Source organism: Stylophora pistillata, chromosome 1 (assembly GCF_964205215.1).
Source record: "Stylophora pistillata chromosome 1, jaStyPist1.2, whole genome shotgun sequence".
Taxonomy (NCBI): Eukaryota; Metazoa; Cnidaria; class Anthozoa; order Scleractinia; family Pocilloporidae; genus Stylophora; species Stylophora pistillata.
This window is the reverse complement of record NC_142519.1, coordinates 22,849,995-22,863,652: the sequence shown is the minus strand read 5'-3', so window position 1 is coordinate 22,863,652 and position 13,658 is coordinate 22,849,995. Positions and strand designations below refer to the sequence as shown.

Sequence of the window (13,658 nt, the reverse complement as noted above, 5' to 3'; positions counted from 1 at the left end):
GAAGTGAACCCTTCCGCTTAAAATGAACTCAAGTGCAAAAAGACTTCTTTGAGTTCCATTTGGTCGCGAATGACTAATCCTTTTCTTATCAAAGCCTCGGACCAAGCCATTTTTTAATTGCCTTCCAGCATCTTGGAAAACACCCACCTTCTCCATTTATTACATCGCTGGCAGCGTCCGTGGGTAGTATGGGGTGAATCCTGTATTCTATTGTTCTGATTGGCCTATTGTTCTAGCTGGCAATAAATATATCTTATTAACCAAGCGCGAGGGCCGCACTGGGAGAATATCGGCCCGAAGTCTTGACAGTATGGACCGAGCGCAGCGAGGTCCGTACAAAAAAGGCGGAGGGCCGATATTCTTTCAGTACGGTCCCGAGCAAGCTTGGTTAATAAGAGATTTATTATACGACTGAAGTTCAAAGGGACACAAGTGTGGTATCATTCGGGACCATTCGGGACAGTGCCCGGTCCAATACTTAGAGAATATTGGACCGGCAATAGAGCATTTTGATTGGTTGATTTTAGTGATTGGCCCTCTGACTGCCCGAGTCGTGTAATAAGGGTCCATCATGCTTACCCGGGATTGCCCGCTCTGATCCCGCGTAAGGTATAGTTAACTATTAACTATGGCGTAAGGTAAACATTGTGAGCAGCTTACAAAGTAGGTAAATTTTGGAAATTGTCGGCGATTGAGGCACAAGACGCGGCCGAATACAGTAAAAACAAAGGAATCATAGACAACTCTCGTGGGTTTATTGTGCTACAAACACAGTTGGCTTTCTTTCTCGAATATGAAATATAAATATAGAGGCAAGACCGATACAACGTAGATAGGTAAATTTTAAGACGGAGCACTATATTTCGGCTGGCCAAACCAGCCTTCTTCAGGTGCAGTGGGAATTAACAGAGAATTGGGGTGAAGCATCACCCCAATTCTCTGTTAATTCTCACTGCACCTGAAGAAGGCTGGTTTGGCCAGCCGAAATATAGTGCTCCGTCTTAAAATTTACCTATCTACGTTGTATCGGTCTTGCCTCTATATTTATATTTCATATTCGTTATTTTGGGCCGATCAGGTCATCGCTGATCCAACGTACAAGAGTAGGAGTATCGTCCACGGTTGCCTGCTGAACATTTCACAGTTTCTTTCTCGGCCCTCGAGTAAACAAGTCATTCTTGATCCCTAATTAAAGGATTAAAGCGAAATCATCTTGCTATTTAATCAATGCTTTATTGACCAAGCTTGTTCCTTTTTTCCGTTTTTGTGGACCACGACTTCGTCTCAGTCCTTTAAAACGCAAAAAAAAAAAAAAAAAAAACTCGGCCATTACCCAGCCATCTCTACCTCACGGTTGGTCCTTTGACAAAGCGTAGCCAGACTCACCCTCCCTTCCCATAAAACTTTCTTACGAGTCTTACTTTAAGCCCCAGTTCCTCTCTAATCGTATATCTAAGATGGCGTACCGACATGTGGTTAGACATCCAAGGTTGCAAGCTCGAATTTTTCTTTGTAATTGGTACATGAAAGTAGTTAGACCGGGAAGGGAGCTCCCTGAAAATACGGTCCAATTCCATGTTCCTATGGAGTAAGTAAAGATTTTAAATATCGTAACATCATTTCATTGCAAGCGAAGCAGATAAAAGTAGGATAATATAAACTCGTCGGATGATGTCGAAACTCGAAAAGGAACTTTTCCTCGCCTGTAAATTAATTTATCGTTACTTTAGATGAAATTTATCTGTGGTTGTTTGTTGGAATAGTGGAATAGTTGGATTAACGAGTTTGAATGATAGAGAGATGAATGCTTTATAAATGTTTTGGACACAAACAAGAGGTAAAATTTGGCCTCAACTGCTTCTTCGCGGTGGTGCTGGCCTGAAACTTTGCATTAAACGTCTGTCACTTGCCAGCAGTTTTGTGTCAAGATGTCAAGATTTTTAGATGCAGAAGTCACATCATACAAGTGCTTAGTCTGTCTCAGAGTTTGCAGCTGTTTTAAAGGTCCCATGTGAGCACGAGTGTGGCAGAGAAACTTCTTTCGTCTTAGCATGAAACGTTTCTTAGGGCCACACAACAGATGTCTGGAATACATTCCTGCAAATTTGGCAAATAATTGAAATCACAGACTTTGAGGAATTTTATCTAGACCTTATAAAGTATATTTTCACTTCCAAGGTATTTGAGAACTGTTTTGCTTAGATTTCAGTGTCAGTTGAAATAATAGATTTTGTTTTGTCACAAATGTTGAAAAACACTGTGTAATTGACTTAAGTCAAGCAGCCGATCAATTATAGCTGTTTTCTCTGTTTCAATTTTCACAATTTCAATGAAACTTACATTATAAATACAGGCTGAATTTTTAACATTTTGGGAGTACAGTCGAACCTCGATTATCCGGACCACTGGGAACTGGCCCGAATAGTCCGGATAATCGAGAGTCCGGATAATCGAAAATATGAATATTAATGAGTCAACGCTGAATACATTTGTAAACCGTAACATTTAATCGAGAATCATGCAAGAATGAACCACAATCACAAGCCATTTCTGACTACAAGTTACTACTGTGCAAGTTAGGCGTGCTTAAGATCACTGGGGCAATAACCTTGCCCAAAATTGTCTTTTGACGCGAAACAAATTCAGTTCTGACTGGAATTTTATAACTCAGTTCGGCGTATGATAGCTTTCCTACAGATAATAAATGTGACTAATTAATACTCATGAAAAAAGGGGACCAGAAAAGCTAGTCCGGATAATCGAGAAATCCGGATAATCAAGGTCCAGATGATCAAGGTTTAGCTGTACTTCCGTCATTTTAGTTCCAAAGCCTCTTCATTCACAAATAGTGGTTATCATACTGTCTTCAAGAGCTTATTTAAAAAAAATAGGATCAATGGCATGTTTTTAACTTTCTCAAAAAGGTTTTAAAAACATTGTAAAAGTTCATAATTTCAAATAATAAACACATCATGCTTGCACCAAATGAGGACATGTTTTTTTGGTCACATACCCACATTTAAATGTAAACAAAAGATTCCAGTGATTTTGTACTGTACCTCAGACCCTTTTTAAAATCAATTACCTACTTTTTCTTTTTACTTGCAGCATGTCAAAGCTGGATATTAAAAACTACCTCACCAGCATTTACAAACTTGATGTTGCGAGGGTGAACACCAGAATACAGCATGGTGGGATGAAATGTTTTCTACATGTATATGTTATTTGTTCTGTATGTTATTTTCATGTCATTTTTACTCATCCTGTTAAACTTTCATACCCAAAAAAAAACAAACAGTCATTTCTACAATTGTGTGAAGGTGTTAAAAATTGGTAGTTGTTGCAGTTGATGATCAGCTCTGTCTTTTTATGAAGCACAAGGATTGTGTTGAACTTTAACTGTCTGGGAATAGAAAAGAGGGCTCTAGTCAAGTGCAAATATCTTGGATACCAAGCTCCCCAACCTCTTAGCCATACTGTCCCCTAAAAATGTAAATACACTCAAACTTGTAGTTAACACCACACAGTGATCAGATGTCAAAGCGCAGGAAAATTCTATGCTCAATTATTATTAGTTTTCAGTCTATTAAGCAACAACATCTTTTAGTGTATTTAGCTGTCACCATCATATGTTAAAATGACAAGCATAGCTTCATGTACCTAGCTACTGTGTTAACTGTTTGAATGGTCATGTGGCATATGGAGATAACTAATATCTTACTAGACAGGATGAATATTTTGATAAAATGGTGCTTGAGTGCAGGGCTCAAGACTAACGGTAGTCCACTAGCCACAGACTAAGAGTCCAAGTCATGTCCCTTCAAAGATCATAAATGGCAACAACCAAGTCTGTGTAAAGTTTCATAAAAATTCTAAACACACATGTGAATTTCTTTGAATATCTTGGGGACCAACTTGTGGTTCTATTTTGCATAGTCAAAACTTCGTATTTAACATAGAAGGGCACAAAAATCAGGGAATAAAGGAATTTTCTTTTTAATTACAGCTTTATTTTGTAATGCAACCCATTGTGTACAAGACTAATACAACTAAATATACATTGACATTGAGGAAAGAGTTACAGCATACATACAATGAATTAAACCAGATACATACATTTTGGAAACAAAAAGAGAACAAGGGAAAAAAAAAAGATAAAATAAATAAAAGTAAAATAGCAACATAACAAAAACAAAACATTCCAGTGCAGTTCTGAGTACAAAATTACAGTGTTGTTATGTAAGATAGAAATGATTAGAGTGGAGGAATATTGACAATGGGTTAAGGTTGATTTGACTAAAAAGCTGACTAAAACTTGGTTGTGTCATTTGTGAATATTCTTTTTTCTGGCTTTGTGACCTAGCAATCATTTATGACTTTAAAGAAAAAAAAAGGTGGTGGTTGAATACCAGGCACCATGTTTCTCCCTTAGGCTGCATGGTTTCCCCTGTTCCCTTGTTCTTTCAACTGCTGGACTACCTTGCTATACTTACACCTGAATTTTTAATATTGTTTTGTGTGTGTGTGTGTGTGTGTGTGTGTGTGTGTGCTTTTTTTTTTTTTTTTCAGGAAAGACAAAGTCACTTCTCATAAATCGGAAGATTACAAAGAGAAAGTATCCAGATTATAAAGTAGCATATGTAGTTCTGGTAGGTAGACATTCTATCAGTAATTTATGGATACAAATCATGATTATTGTGGGGGAAATCTTTGGTGTTACTTACTTATACAACAGACTGGACAATCTGTGTTCAAGACTGAGGCATTGGGTTCCTGTGGGTAAGGTGTTCTTTTCTCGCAATGCCTCTCTCCATTACAAAACTTGCAAGAGAAGCCCTATGTACCATAAAAATGTCATGGTGACTCAAAAACGATATGAAAGAGGAATGGTTTACTGCAGTGAATTCCCAGGGAGCTGTCATGCAGTTGGAGGTGGAGGGGTTGACTTGATAGTCATTGTTCTGTACACTGTATGGGACATATTGGAAAGAGCTCCAGCTTGGGTTTGGGGCTTAAAGAAGACAAGCTCCTCTGAAGCTGGGGTACAATGTGTGAGGAGCAACTTTCAGAAACACCAATGAAAAGTTAGGAGAGTATGAAAGAATGAAATTACTGTATGTTTTACTATATTTACTACCTTCCCCTCTCTCCCCTCCCCTTGCCACTCTTTGACATGGCGGTTTTTTAGGAATAGTATCTTTATTACTGACTGAGAGTGGAATTTTTTTTAACTTTGCTCTTGAAAAGCTATATGTGTAACCCAGGGCTGTACATCCTTTGTTTACACTTTGTATCTACTATGGGTCACAACGAGGGGTATCTGCTGAAGCTGTCTCTTATTGTCTCGTTTTTCCCCAGGCTTCAGAAACATTTAAGTTTCCTGATTTATTTCCAAAATATACTCCAAAGGACGAGCAGACTGATCAGAAACAGGCAGAACCCACGCCAGAAGATACCCCGCATCTTCGTTGGTTTTAATAAAAGGAGACATTGAATGTCTCTAAAACTCAATGACAATTGAAGAAGGAGGGTCAAACTTTTTAAACATCTGCCCTAATGGGAAGAAACCGTTCATAGCCAACTGAAGATCAACACCTTGGTCGCGTCATAATATAAAGAATGTTATTGAACGTGTTTTTCAGCTTCTATAGCTAACATAACATAACATAACGTCAACTTTCTTTCAACACGATAAGTGTTTAAAGCTTCGCGCTTATGGGGTTCGTACATTTAAACTAGTCCTAAAACTAATATCTATTACTAACTTACATACAAAATAAAAGTAAGATTACTAATAGTTAATAATTATAAAAAATTGTGCAATATATGTGATATAATCTGCATAAGATATCATTAAAAATAAAAATAGTCTTGATCACAAAAATTAACTGTTGAGGCAGATGTTACCTTAAAATGAAAATCTTTAAAGTCAACGATCTTACTTAATCTTGAATCTATGCACTTTCGTGTAGCATGAACAATGTCTGTATTCCTAGATGTAATTGTATTCCAAAGAACAGCCCCTCTATAAGTTACTGAACGTTCTAAATAGCGAGATTGAAATTTTGGTATAACAATGTTATCTGACCCCCCTTAATTGAACTTTTTGTTGTGAATATATTATGTTTTATGCGTTACATTGTAAAGAAATGTCTTCCTAGCAAGGGATGATATGTTTGGTCTTTCAAAAACACGCCAAAAAAGTGTGTTAGTGTCTCAAAAGTTTCGAAATTGTAACTTAGAAGTGTATAGACATAGTTTTTTTTTTTTTTAATTTTTACTTTATTTGTGTGAGATCTACAATTTTAATTTGAACACCATTAGTTGCGTGGGCGGACGATGCAAAAGGATGAAGGAGAGCGAATTGTCATTGGTGATATTTCTTTCTGTACGGCACTCCGCTTGGAAACTTTGCCAGATTTATCTTCCTAACCTGTTAACACTAAGTTTGTTTTCGCTGAAAGGTTACTAAAGAGAAAGCAAATCTACTCTAATGTAAGGACTTCATCAGGTTGAATTCGACACGTCTCTGTCTGGTCCCTTGGCTGTGAGTTCGTTGTCCTTTGGGAACTTTATGTGGATCGTTTTTCAGTCCACTTTGCTTACCAGTTGAAGACGTTGAAGTTTGGGGAATTCTGTCATTTTCTCCACGAAACAGGCCTCTGTCCTATTTCTCTCTAGAAGTCAGCCCACTAGAAGATGTCGCACTTGGAATTCGACTACTTTCATCAGCCAGCGTGGAAGGAAAGTTTTCCTCTTTCAGCAAGAACGCACATGGCCTCCTGTTCGGAAATGATTTTGTATCGAGGTATTTCTGGAGGTTTGCCACACGTATTCTTCCTCAGCGAATTAAAAAAGCATGTCACAGTTCACTTGGCGGCTGTTGACTTTCGATTTCATTGGAAGAATACGTTTTGACAGAACTTTTGTCACCATGCCTGTATCTTACGGTTTTGAACGGCGCCGCTTGCAGAGCATTTTTCCGTGAAAGGTCTGCGATTTTCCAATTCTTCAGTATCTAGTTGGCTCCATCCGAAGTGAACCATGGTATTACTTTCATTTACCGGGACCCACATGGAACGCCCTCAACAAACTTACATTAGTTTCTTCTCGCTCAAATTGACAACGGGAAGCCATACCACTCTACCGAGAAGGATGGGTACTGTAGCCCACACTCTAGCATCAAAGCATTAAAAGACATAATAGCTTTTATTAATTTTCCTTTTTTCCTTTTAACATTGACCATGATTGTTACTGCTTTGTTATAACTCACACTCTTAGTCCCTCCTCGAGTGTCCAAGAAGTCGTTTCTTACAACAGCTCGTGAAATATCACCGGTTATCTCAGCTGCTAGAGTTCTCCCTCCGATAATGGCCAGAGCGGTATCTCGTTTGTAATATTCCATCTGGCTTAGCACTGAGTGTCCGCTTTTAGAGAAGCAGACAGCTAAGCTTCAGGGCGGCCACACTTATGCCGAGTTTCACAGAGACGAATTGCAGAGACGCCTTTGTACACCATTGCTGAAAATTTGTGGGCATTTTGGCAAACTATTCTACATCGGCGTGAATTCTCAAGGTTGGGGATGTGCTTTTTTTTTTTTTTTTTCAGGAATAATAATACAACAACAACAGATTACAATTGTCCCTTGATCAAGCGGAAAGTCCAACTGTAACTCCCCATAGATGTGTTTTACTTCGGTTAAGAATAACCTTAAGAATGTTTCAACATGAAGCTCATAATTCGTTATTACACTATCAGGATTGAATTACCCTTAAAATGAATTGCTAGAACATCTAATCTGTACACACCTAAGGCAACAATGGGCTAAAACGATCGTACGAGTGTCCACGATTTCTCGTTTTTTCTTTGACTTTTAGAGACCCATTTAATGACTCGTATTTGAAGTATCTGTCCATCCCTTGGCCAGCCCTGAATGGCACTGATCCAACCGGTACAAACGGATTTTCATTCAGTTTTTAACATGACCCTAGTAGAGAGAACTGAAAGAACTCGATTCAGCTCATGGATGGTACGTGACAAACACGGATACCGACATGTGCGACAAGGTGGCCCTCTACATTAGCATAAGAGTATTAATAGAAAACGTTTGAGTTAACCTCAGTTTTGTAAATAATTTGGGTGCATGAATATTGACGGACCACGGGAATTAAATAAAAAAAGGAGTTATTCTTTTTAAAAGGCCAGACTCCAAGATTTTCTGTGTTTTCGAAATATGTCTTACTCGCTTGAGGCATTAGGCCGTATTCTTTTGCAGTTTTAAGATATAAGTGGGGTTTCTGAAAACGAACTGCTAGCATTGTGTTTCCGGCGGATGAAACGAGATGCCGCACATAGTACAATTAGTATCCTCAAAGTAAAGACGCCTGCGGTTGTTGAAATATGAATTACTATAGTTACTAACACTTGATGCAAACGAAGCCCTCCAAATGGTGAAATGATAATTCTCTAGTATGTCGCAAGTCGCGGGAGTTATCCTCTTCAAAATTTGGTTTTGAAACAGGTTTGGACGGTTGCCGCATTAGAGCACACATGTTCGAAGAAGAGAAATATCATTTATAGCTGAAACGCCTTGACAGGGATACTGACCTAAATGAAAAACTGTAACACCTAAGATGATTTCGATCCTAGTATTCATAGCAGTGAACCATTAGATTACTATTGTTTTGAATGTCACGCTAATTAGGTTTTACACTCCAGTGCTTGCAGCTCCTCTTTGCGAGCACCGCGGTCAGTGCGATTCATGATTATTCAATGTGACTGGTATTTCCTTAAATCTTTTAACTCAGTTTATATCAGGAGAGTGATGGCCAAATTGTCTCGAGTTTGTTTTCAGATATTTTTACCCTCCTCACCGTAAATAACTCTGTTTATCAGTAGTAAAGAAGGCATTTTCGCTCTAATGAGGTTCCCTTTACACGATTTTTCCTTTCAATAAGCGACAGACGGTTCCTTATACAAAATCTTTGCAAGGTTTGCGTTATCTTTGATAAAGTTTTAGAGAGTCTTCGACGTAATTTCCGAGTTTTTCCAAGCCTGAATGTAAAACTACTACCATTGGAAAATTTAATGAAGAATAACGAGGTGAAGTGCTATTTTCAGTCTCCCAAGGAAAGGAATTGAAATGCCCTGAATAAATTAACAGGATTACGGCAGTACTTTTTATAAGGAATTGTAAAATTTTCGATTTAAGAAAAGCATTGTGAAAGAAGATGCATTGATTTACATCTAAGATGGTCAATGCAAAAAAAATCCACACGGAGAGAGAGCGTTTTCAAAGGTTCTCCAACAGTATTTTCCGTTCAAATTCGTTATGTGTAGGCCTCTTTGTTCGAAACTGCTAATTGCCGGATGTAATTAACCTCATCGACTACTGAAGTTGCCGAGTGACGGTGTTGTTGGTATAGTTGTCAAGTCCCTTAGTGCCACTTAGTGGTTTAACCGACTCTTCTTAAATTTTTCCGGCAGCATTGCAGAAGTTTGACTGCATCAACTGGAGTGTCATTGTACGTCAAAATCTGCTACTGGCTCAAATTCCAAATTGGTATTGTAATGTTGTATCATAGAGGGTATTATTCTTTCGCGTGTCATGCGTTCGTGTTTAACCGTTAAGCGTGCCTTTATCGAACACTAAAGAACATTGAAATTGGTGGTCTCCAACAGCTCGAGAAACAAAAACGCCATATCTAATATGGCCTGCAGTCTTCTTTGTATTCGATTTTCCCCTTGAGCTCATTTACGTCCATTTACTCTGGTTTTAAGTTGGTGGGGAAACTGTATTTTCCGTTAAATTTTGCCAGGAAATTAAAGTGGGCTGAAGTCATAATAGAGAAGTAAATAGAACCTGTTGGCTTTGTGTGCAAAGAAGAAATAGCCGTTTCGCTATACGTATTCATTTCAGGTAACGAAATCAAAATGATCCCTTTGTGTTCTCCTTTCCCGTGTGTTCTTTATTCATAAGTGTTCACAGTTAGACACCTCTCGGCTAGTTTGGCCCAAAGAAGTCGTCGTTGTATTTTACACATCTCAACCTTAATTAGTTGAGTAAACATGTAAAGAAACCGAAGAGCGGCTCGTGGCTTTGTTTATATTTTGACTTTCTTGTTTTGGACCACAATGTTCGACTCTTGAAGAAAGACCTCGTGCTAACGACAGATATCAGGTCCAAAACTGAAATGCCGGCTGTTGAATAGAAGATACGTCTTTAGCATGAAAGTTCCACCTGATACACACCATATTGGGGGGATGGAGCATTTGCATGTGTAAATATCAGATGTTTAGCAGGTAGTGACCACATATTGGGCGGATGAATCGGTCGCGAAGCGTGCCGCTCTGACCAAGGAACTTTCCATTACCTGTATTTACAATAGTGAAGGATTCCCCCGCGATAGGAAGCTATTACAGTGTAGGGTGTAGACAATGACTGACAGATGTCGATCCCCGTGATCACTCATTTGTGTAATGGGTCCTTATAGCAAATTTCATTACCGAAAACCAAGCGCTTAGCACCGCGAGAACTGGGACAATACAGCCCTTTTTTCTTCGATCTTCTAAATGAAATGCCTTGTTTACCTCCAGAGATTAACGCAACCAGTCGTAGTAGTTAACAGCAAAAGCGGTGAAGACATGGATTAACATATGTTTTAATTGTTGCGTTTGACTTGTAACACGTGTGTTGCGGATAACCTTTGTTTCGCTCTTGTTCTCGCATAGTTAGGTCATGTCGTCCTTGTCTTGATAATTGTTTGGAAGTGTAAAGGTCACGTGTGATGCACGATTTTGGGCATTTTCCAAAGCGCGTGGCCGAAAAAATTTTTTTATTGAACCTTATGTATGTTAACTGAAGAACAAAAAATTGAAGTAGAACTGCATGGTATATCACCTCCCCCTAGTGAGCACAATCATTCACTTTCACTTTCTTTCACTTTCTTTCACTTTCTTCTTTACTGAATCACTGTTAAGACCTGTATCTACAAGTTATAACTAGTATTTTGTTTGATTTTGAATTGCAGAAACACTTTCCTCAATTTGTGTGCCCGAAGTTTCTGACTCAATCAGAAATTCAGGAATTTTAAACTTCTGTTGCATTAACCTTTGCGGGTTACCGAGTTGTCGGAGGTTTATAAGAAATTTGTCTTTTGAGGGTGTTTCTCACCTTAAATTTAAGAACAAGTCACGTACAACAAGTGGAAGAAACGTTTTTATTTCGATAACTTTCTTCAAACACTTTTGGGATGATAATTCTTTCTTAGTGTGAATATATCTTTTGAAATTAATATGTCTTTTAGGAACTGAAGTAACGTTTATCAGGCGAGAAAACGGCTTTTCACTTCAATAAATTTCTTCAAAAACTTTGGGATGATAATTCTTTCTTAGTGTGAATATGCCTTAATGTACTTGTTTACTCTTTTGAATCTCTATTGAAAATGACACCCATGTGAGTTAGAAAAAAGGGTTTAAATTGATAAATCCCCACGAATGGAAAAAAGGAAATAGAAGCGCGGACTATTCTGTTGAATCCCTTGGCTACGTAAAGAAAATATGTTTTTTTTTAACGTAGATCTTGGCCGTTAATTAGCCGAGAATACTTAAAACAATGATCTTTAAGACACACGTTTAACTCATTTTGTGTGTAACATGTTAAATTGTTTTTTTCGATTGAAAGACATTTGTCAAAATTGTGAAGGCTCAAGATCGATCAGTGGAAAGAATATAGTCTTTGAATGAACGCTCAAAGTTTTTGGTGGTTAAATGACTATTGATGTAAATTGTCCTTCTTGATGGGTAGCATGGTTTTGAAGAGCCTGACACAACGCATTAGTGATGGTAAAAGAATGAAATCCTTTAATTCAGGAGAGGCTAATTTTGCAAATAGTTCTCCTTAGCTTAGCAGGTTTTCTAAATATTGTTTTGGTTCGTAAAAGAAAAGGATACGTTGTCACCCAAACGTTTAGCTAGCGAACAATGGTTTGATTCTAAGTTTAGCCTTTTTATTCAAAGGTGAGGATGTGGAACAGTCTCTTTTTACGTTTCTTTCTTTCCATTCCTTTCATCTTGAGACCCTGCCCTTTATGTTGTAATCCTTATTTTTAGTAATCTTTTCGTCACTGGTGCCATGTCTGTTAAATCCTTTTGTGGACGATCTTATGTTTCCCGTGCACTCTCTTGTTTCTTTAATCTCATCATTGATCACATATTTTTGTATTCATCTTTGCTGCTCTTTGTTGTTTAACCCTGCTTTGGTTCGCCTTAATCAATGATACCATAAACAAGCTGCTTCCTCAAAGATCAGATTTGTCAATTCCACAAACCTCCTGTTTCGCGATTTGTAAGCCCCACGCGAAGAATTGTCGGTAAAGCACCTCTAAGCGCTTCCAAACGTCAATACAGTAAAATAGTTAGTTTTGCACCAGTACAAAGTGAATTATTCACCTTAAGTGCGTTATTGTGTCATGTGATGATGACACGTGCAAACGGGTACAATGGGAAACGCCCCAAATTCTTTTCGTGGCCAAGTTTACATTATTGATTTCCGAACAAAATGAAATATGTTCGATAGTACATTTCCCAAAACAAACAAAACGACATATGGCTATATTTTGTAATAAAACGTTTATGTTTAAGTTTCCATTTGTGAAAATTAAGTAATAATAAGACAAAAGTGTTGGAAAATATAACAAAGTGTTCTTTTGCCTATTCTGGGTCGGTTCAATTTTTTCGGAAGTATGAATAATACATACTCCAAAGAGTGTGGATTTGTATAAACTTTTTCATTGTTCGTCACATGAAATTGAACAAAGGCAAAGAAGGAACTGAGATCTTGCGCGAATAAAAGCTGGCTTTGTTGGTATTTTAAACTCCTAGCACTAAATTACTCAGGGCCCAACTCGCTCGCACGTGCAATGCCACAGGAACAAACAATTGGAAATACCTACTTTGACTTGATAGATGAATTATTCTTAAGCGTTAAAATTAGAGCCAATAGTTAATACCTAAGTAGAAGATGCTTTGCAAAAAAAGATAACGAAAAACTCGTAACTAATTCTGAACGAGATGTTCAGTTTGGAAGCAAGAAACCGCTAGTGGTGATTCTTTGGCCGAATCGACGAGATTATGTTCTTCCCAAGAGTATGAATTTTGTGAGTTTCGGTATGTTTTCTTTTTAAGAAAAAGAGATGTTCGTGTTTTGTGCTCATCTTTTTAAAAAGAGATCCTAAAGCGGCCTTCTAAGTCATTAATTTAGAATAAAAAAGTCCGCTTGCAAAGCACATTCTTCACTTATATCAAGATTTCATAAGTAATCAACTTCTTCGAGCGACCATTCGCATTCATAATTCAAACAAACCTATTACAATTAACATGTGAAGATCAATAAACTTGAAATGTTTTTCTTCGAAGCTTCGTTTTCCTTAATTTCCAGAATTGCCATTGTTATAATTTAGAATTTTTACGTTTCTACGATAATCCCAATATCATGTTTTTGCAAATAAAAAAGCCGCAAAACGCCAAATTATTTACTGCGATAATTGTGATTTTGTGCTGTCGCGAGGTAAGCGATTGTGTTTAGAGGTAGTTCTGTGGGAAGTAATCACGCCCAGCACTGCGCATTAATTGATTTTGCAACGCAACGATCATACGCT

General features: G+C 37.8%; 1 protein-coding gene across 1 annotated transcript; it reads left to right on the top strand.

Annotated features, from left to right (window-relative positions):
* The first annotated feature begins 1,428 nt into the window (after positions 1 to 1,428).
* Positions 1,429 to 6,494, top strand: LOC111326465 (large ribosomal subunit protein uL23m). The gene is made up of 4 exons (XM_022930467.2): positions 1,429 to 1,588; positions 3,109 to 3,191; positions 4,570 to 4,649; positions 5,359 to 6,494. Exons 1-4 carry the CDS (start codon positions 1,458 to 1,460, stop codon positions 5,476 to 5,478), a joined length of 414 nt encoding a protein of 137 aa, XP_022786202.1. The 5' UTR covers positions 1,429 to 1,457; the 3' UTR covers positions 5,479 to 6,494.
* Positions 6,495 to 13,658: the final 7,164 nt, after the last annotated feature.

Coding starts and splice junctions, on each gene's coding strand:
- LOC111326465 (XM_022930467.2), top strand. CDS start 1,458: ATGGCGTACCGACATGTGGTTAGACATCCAAGGTTGCAAGCTCGAATT. Junction 1,589..3,108: donor CAATTCCATGTTCCTATGGA/GTAAGTAAAGAT, acceptor TTTTACTTGCAG/CATGTCAAAGCTGGATATTA. Junction 3,192..4,569: donor GAACACCAGAATACAGCATG/GTGGGATGAAAT, acceptor TTTTTTTTTCAG/GAAAGACAAAGTCACTTCTC.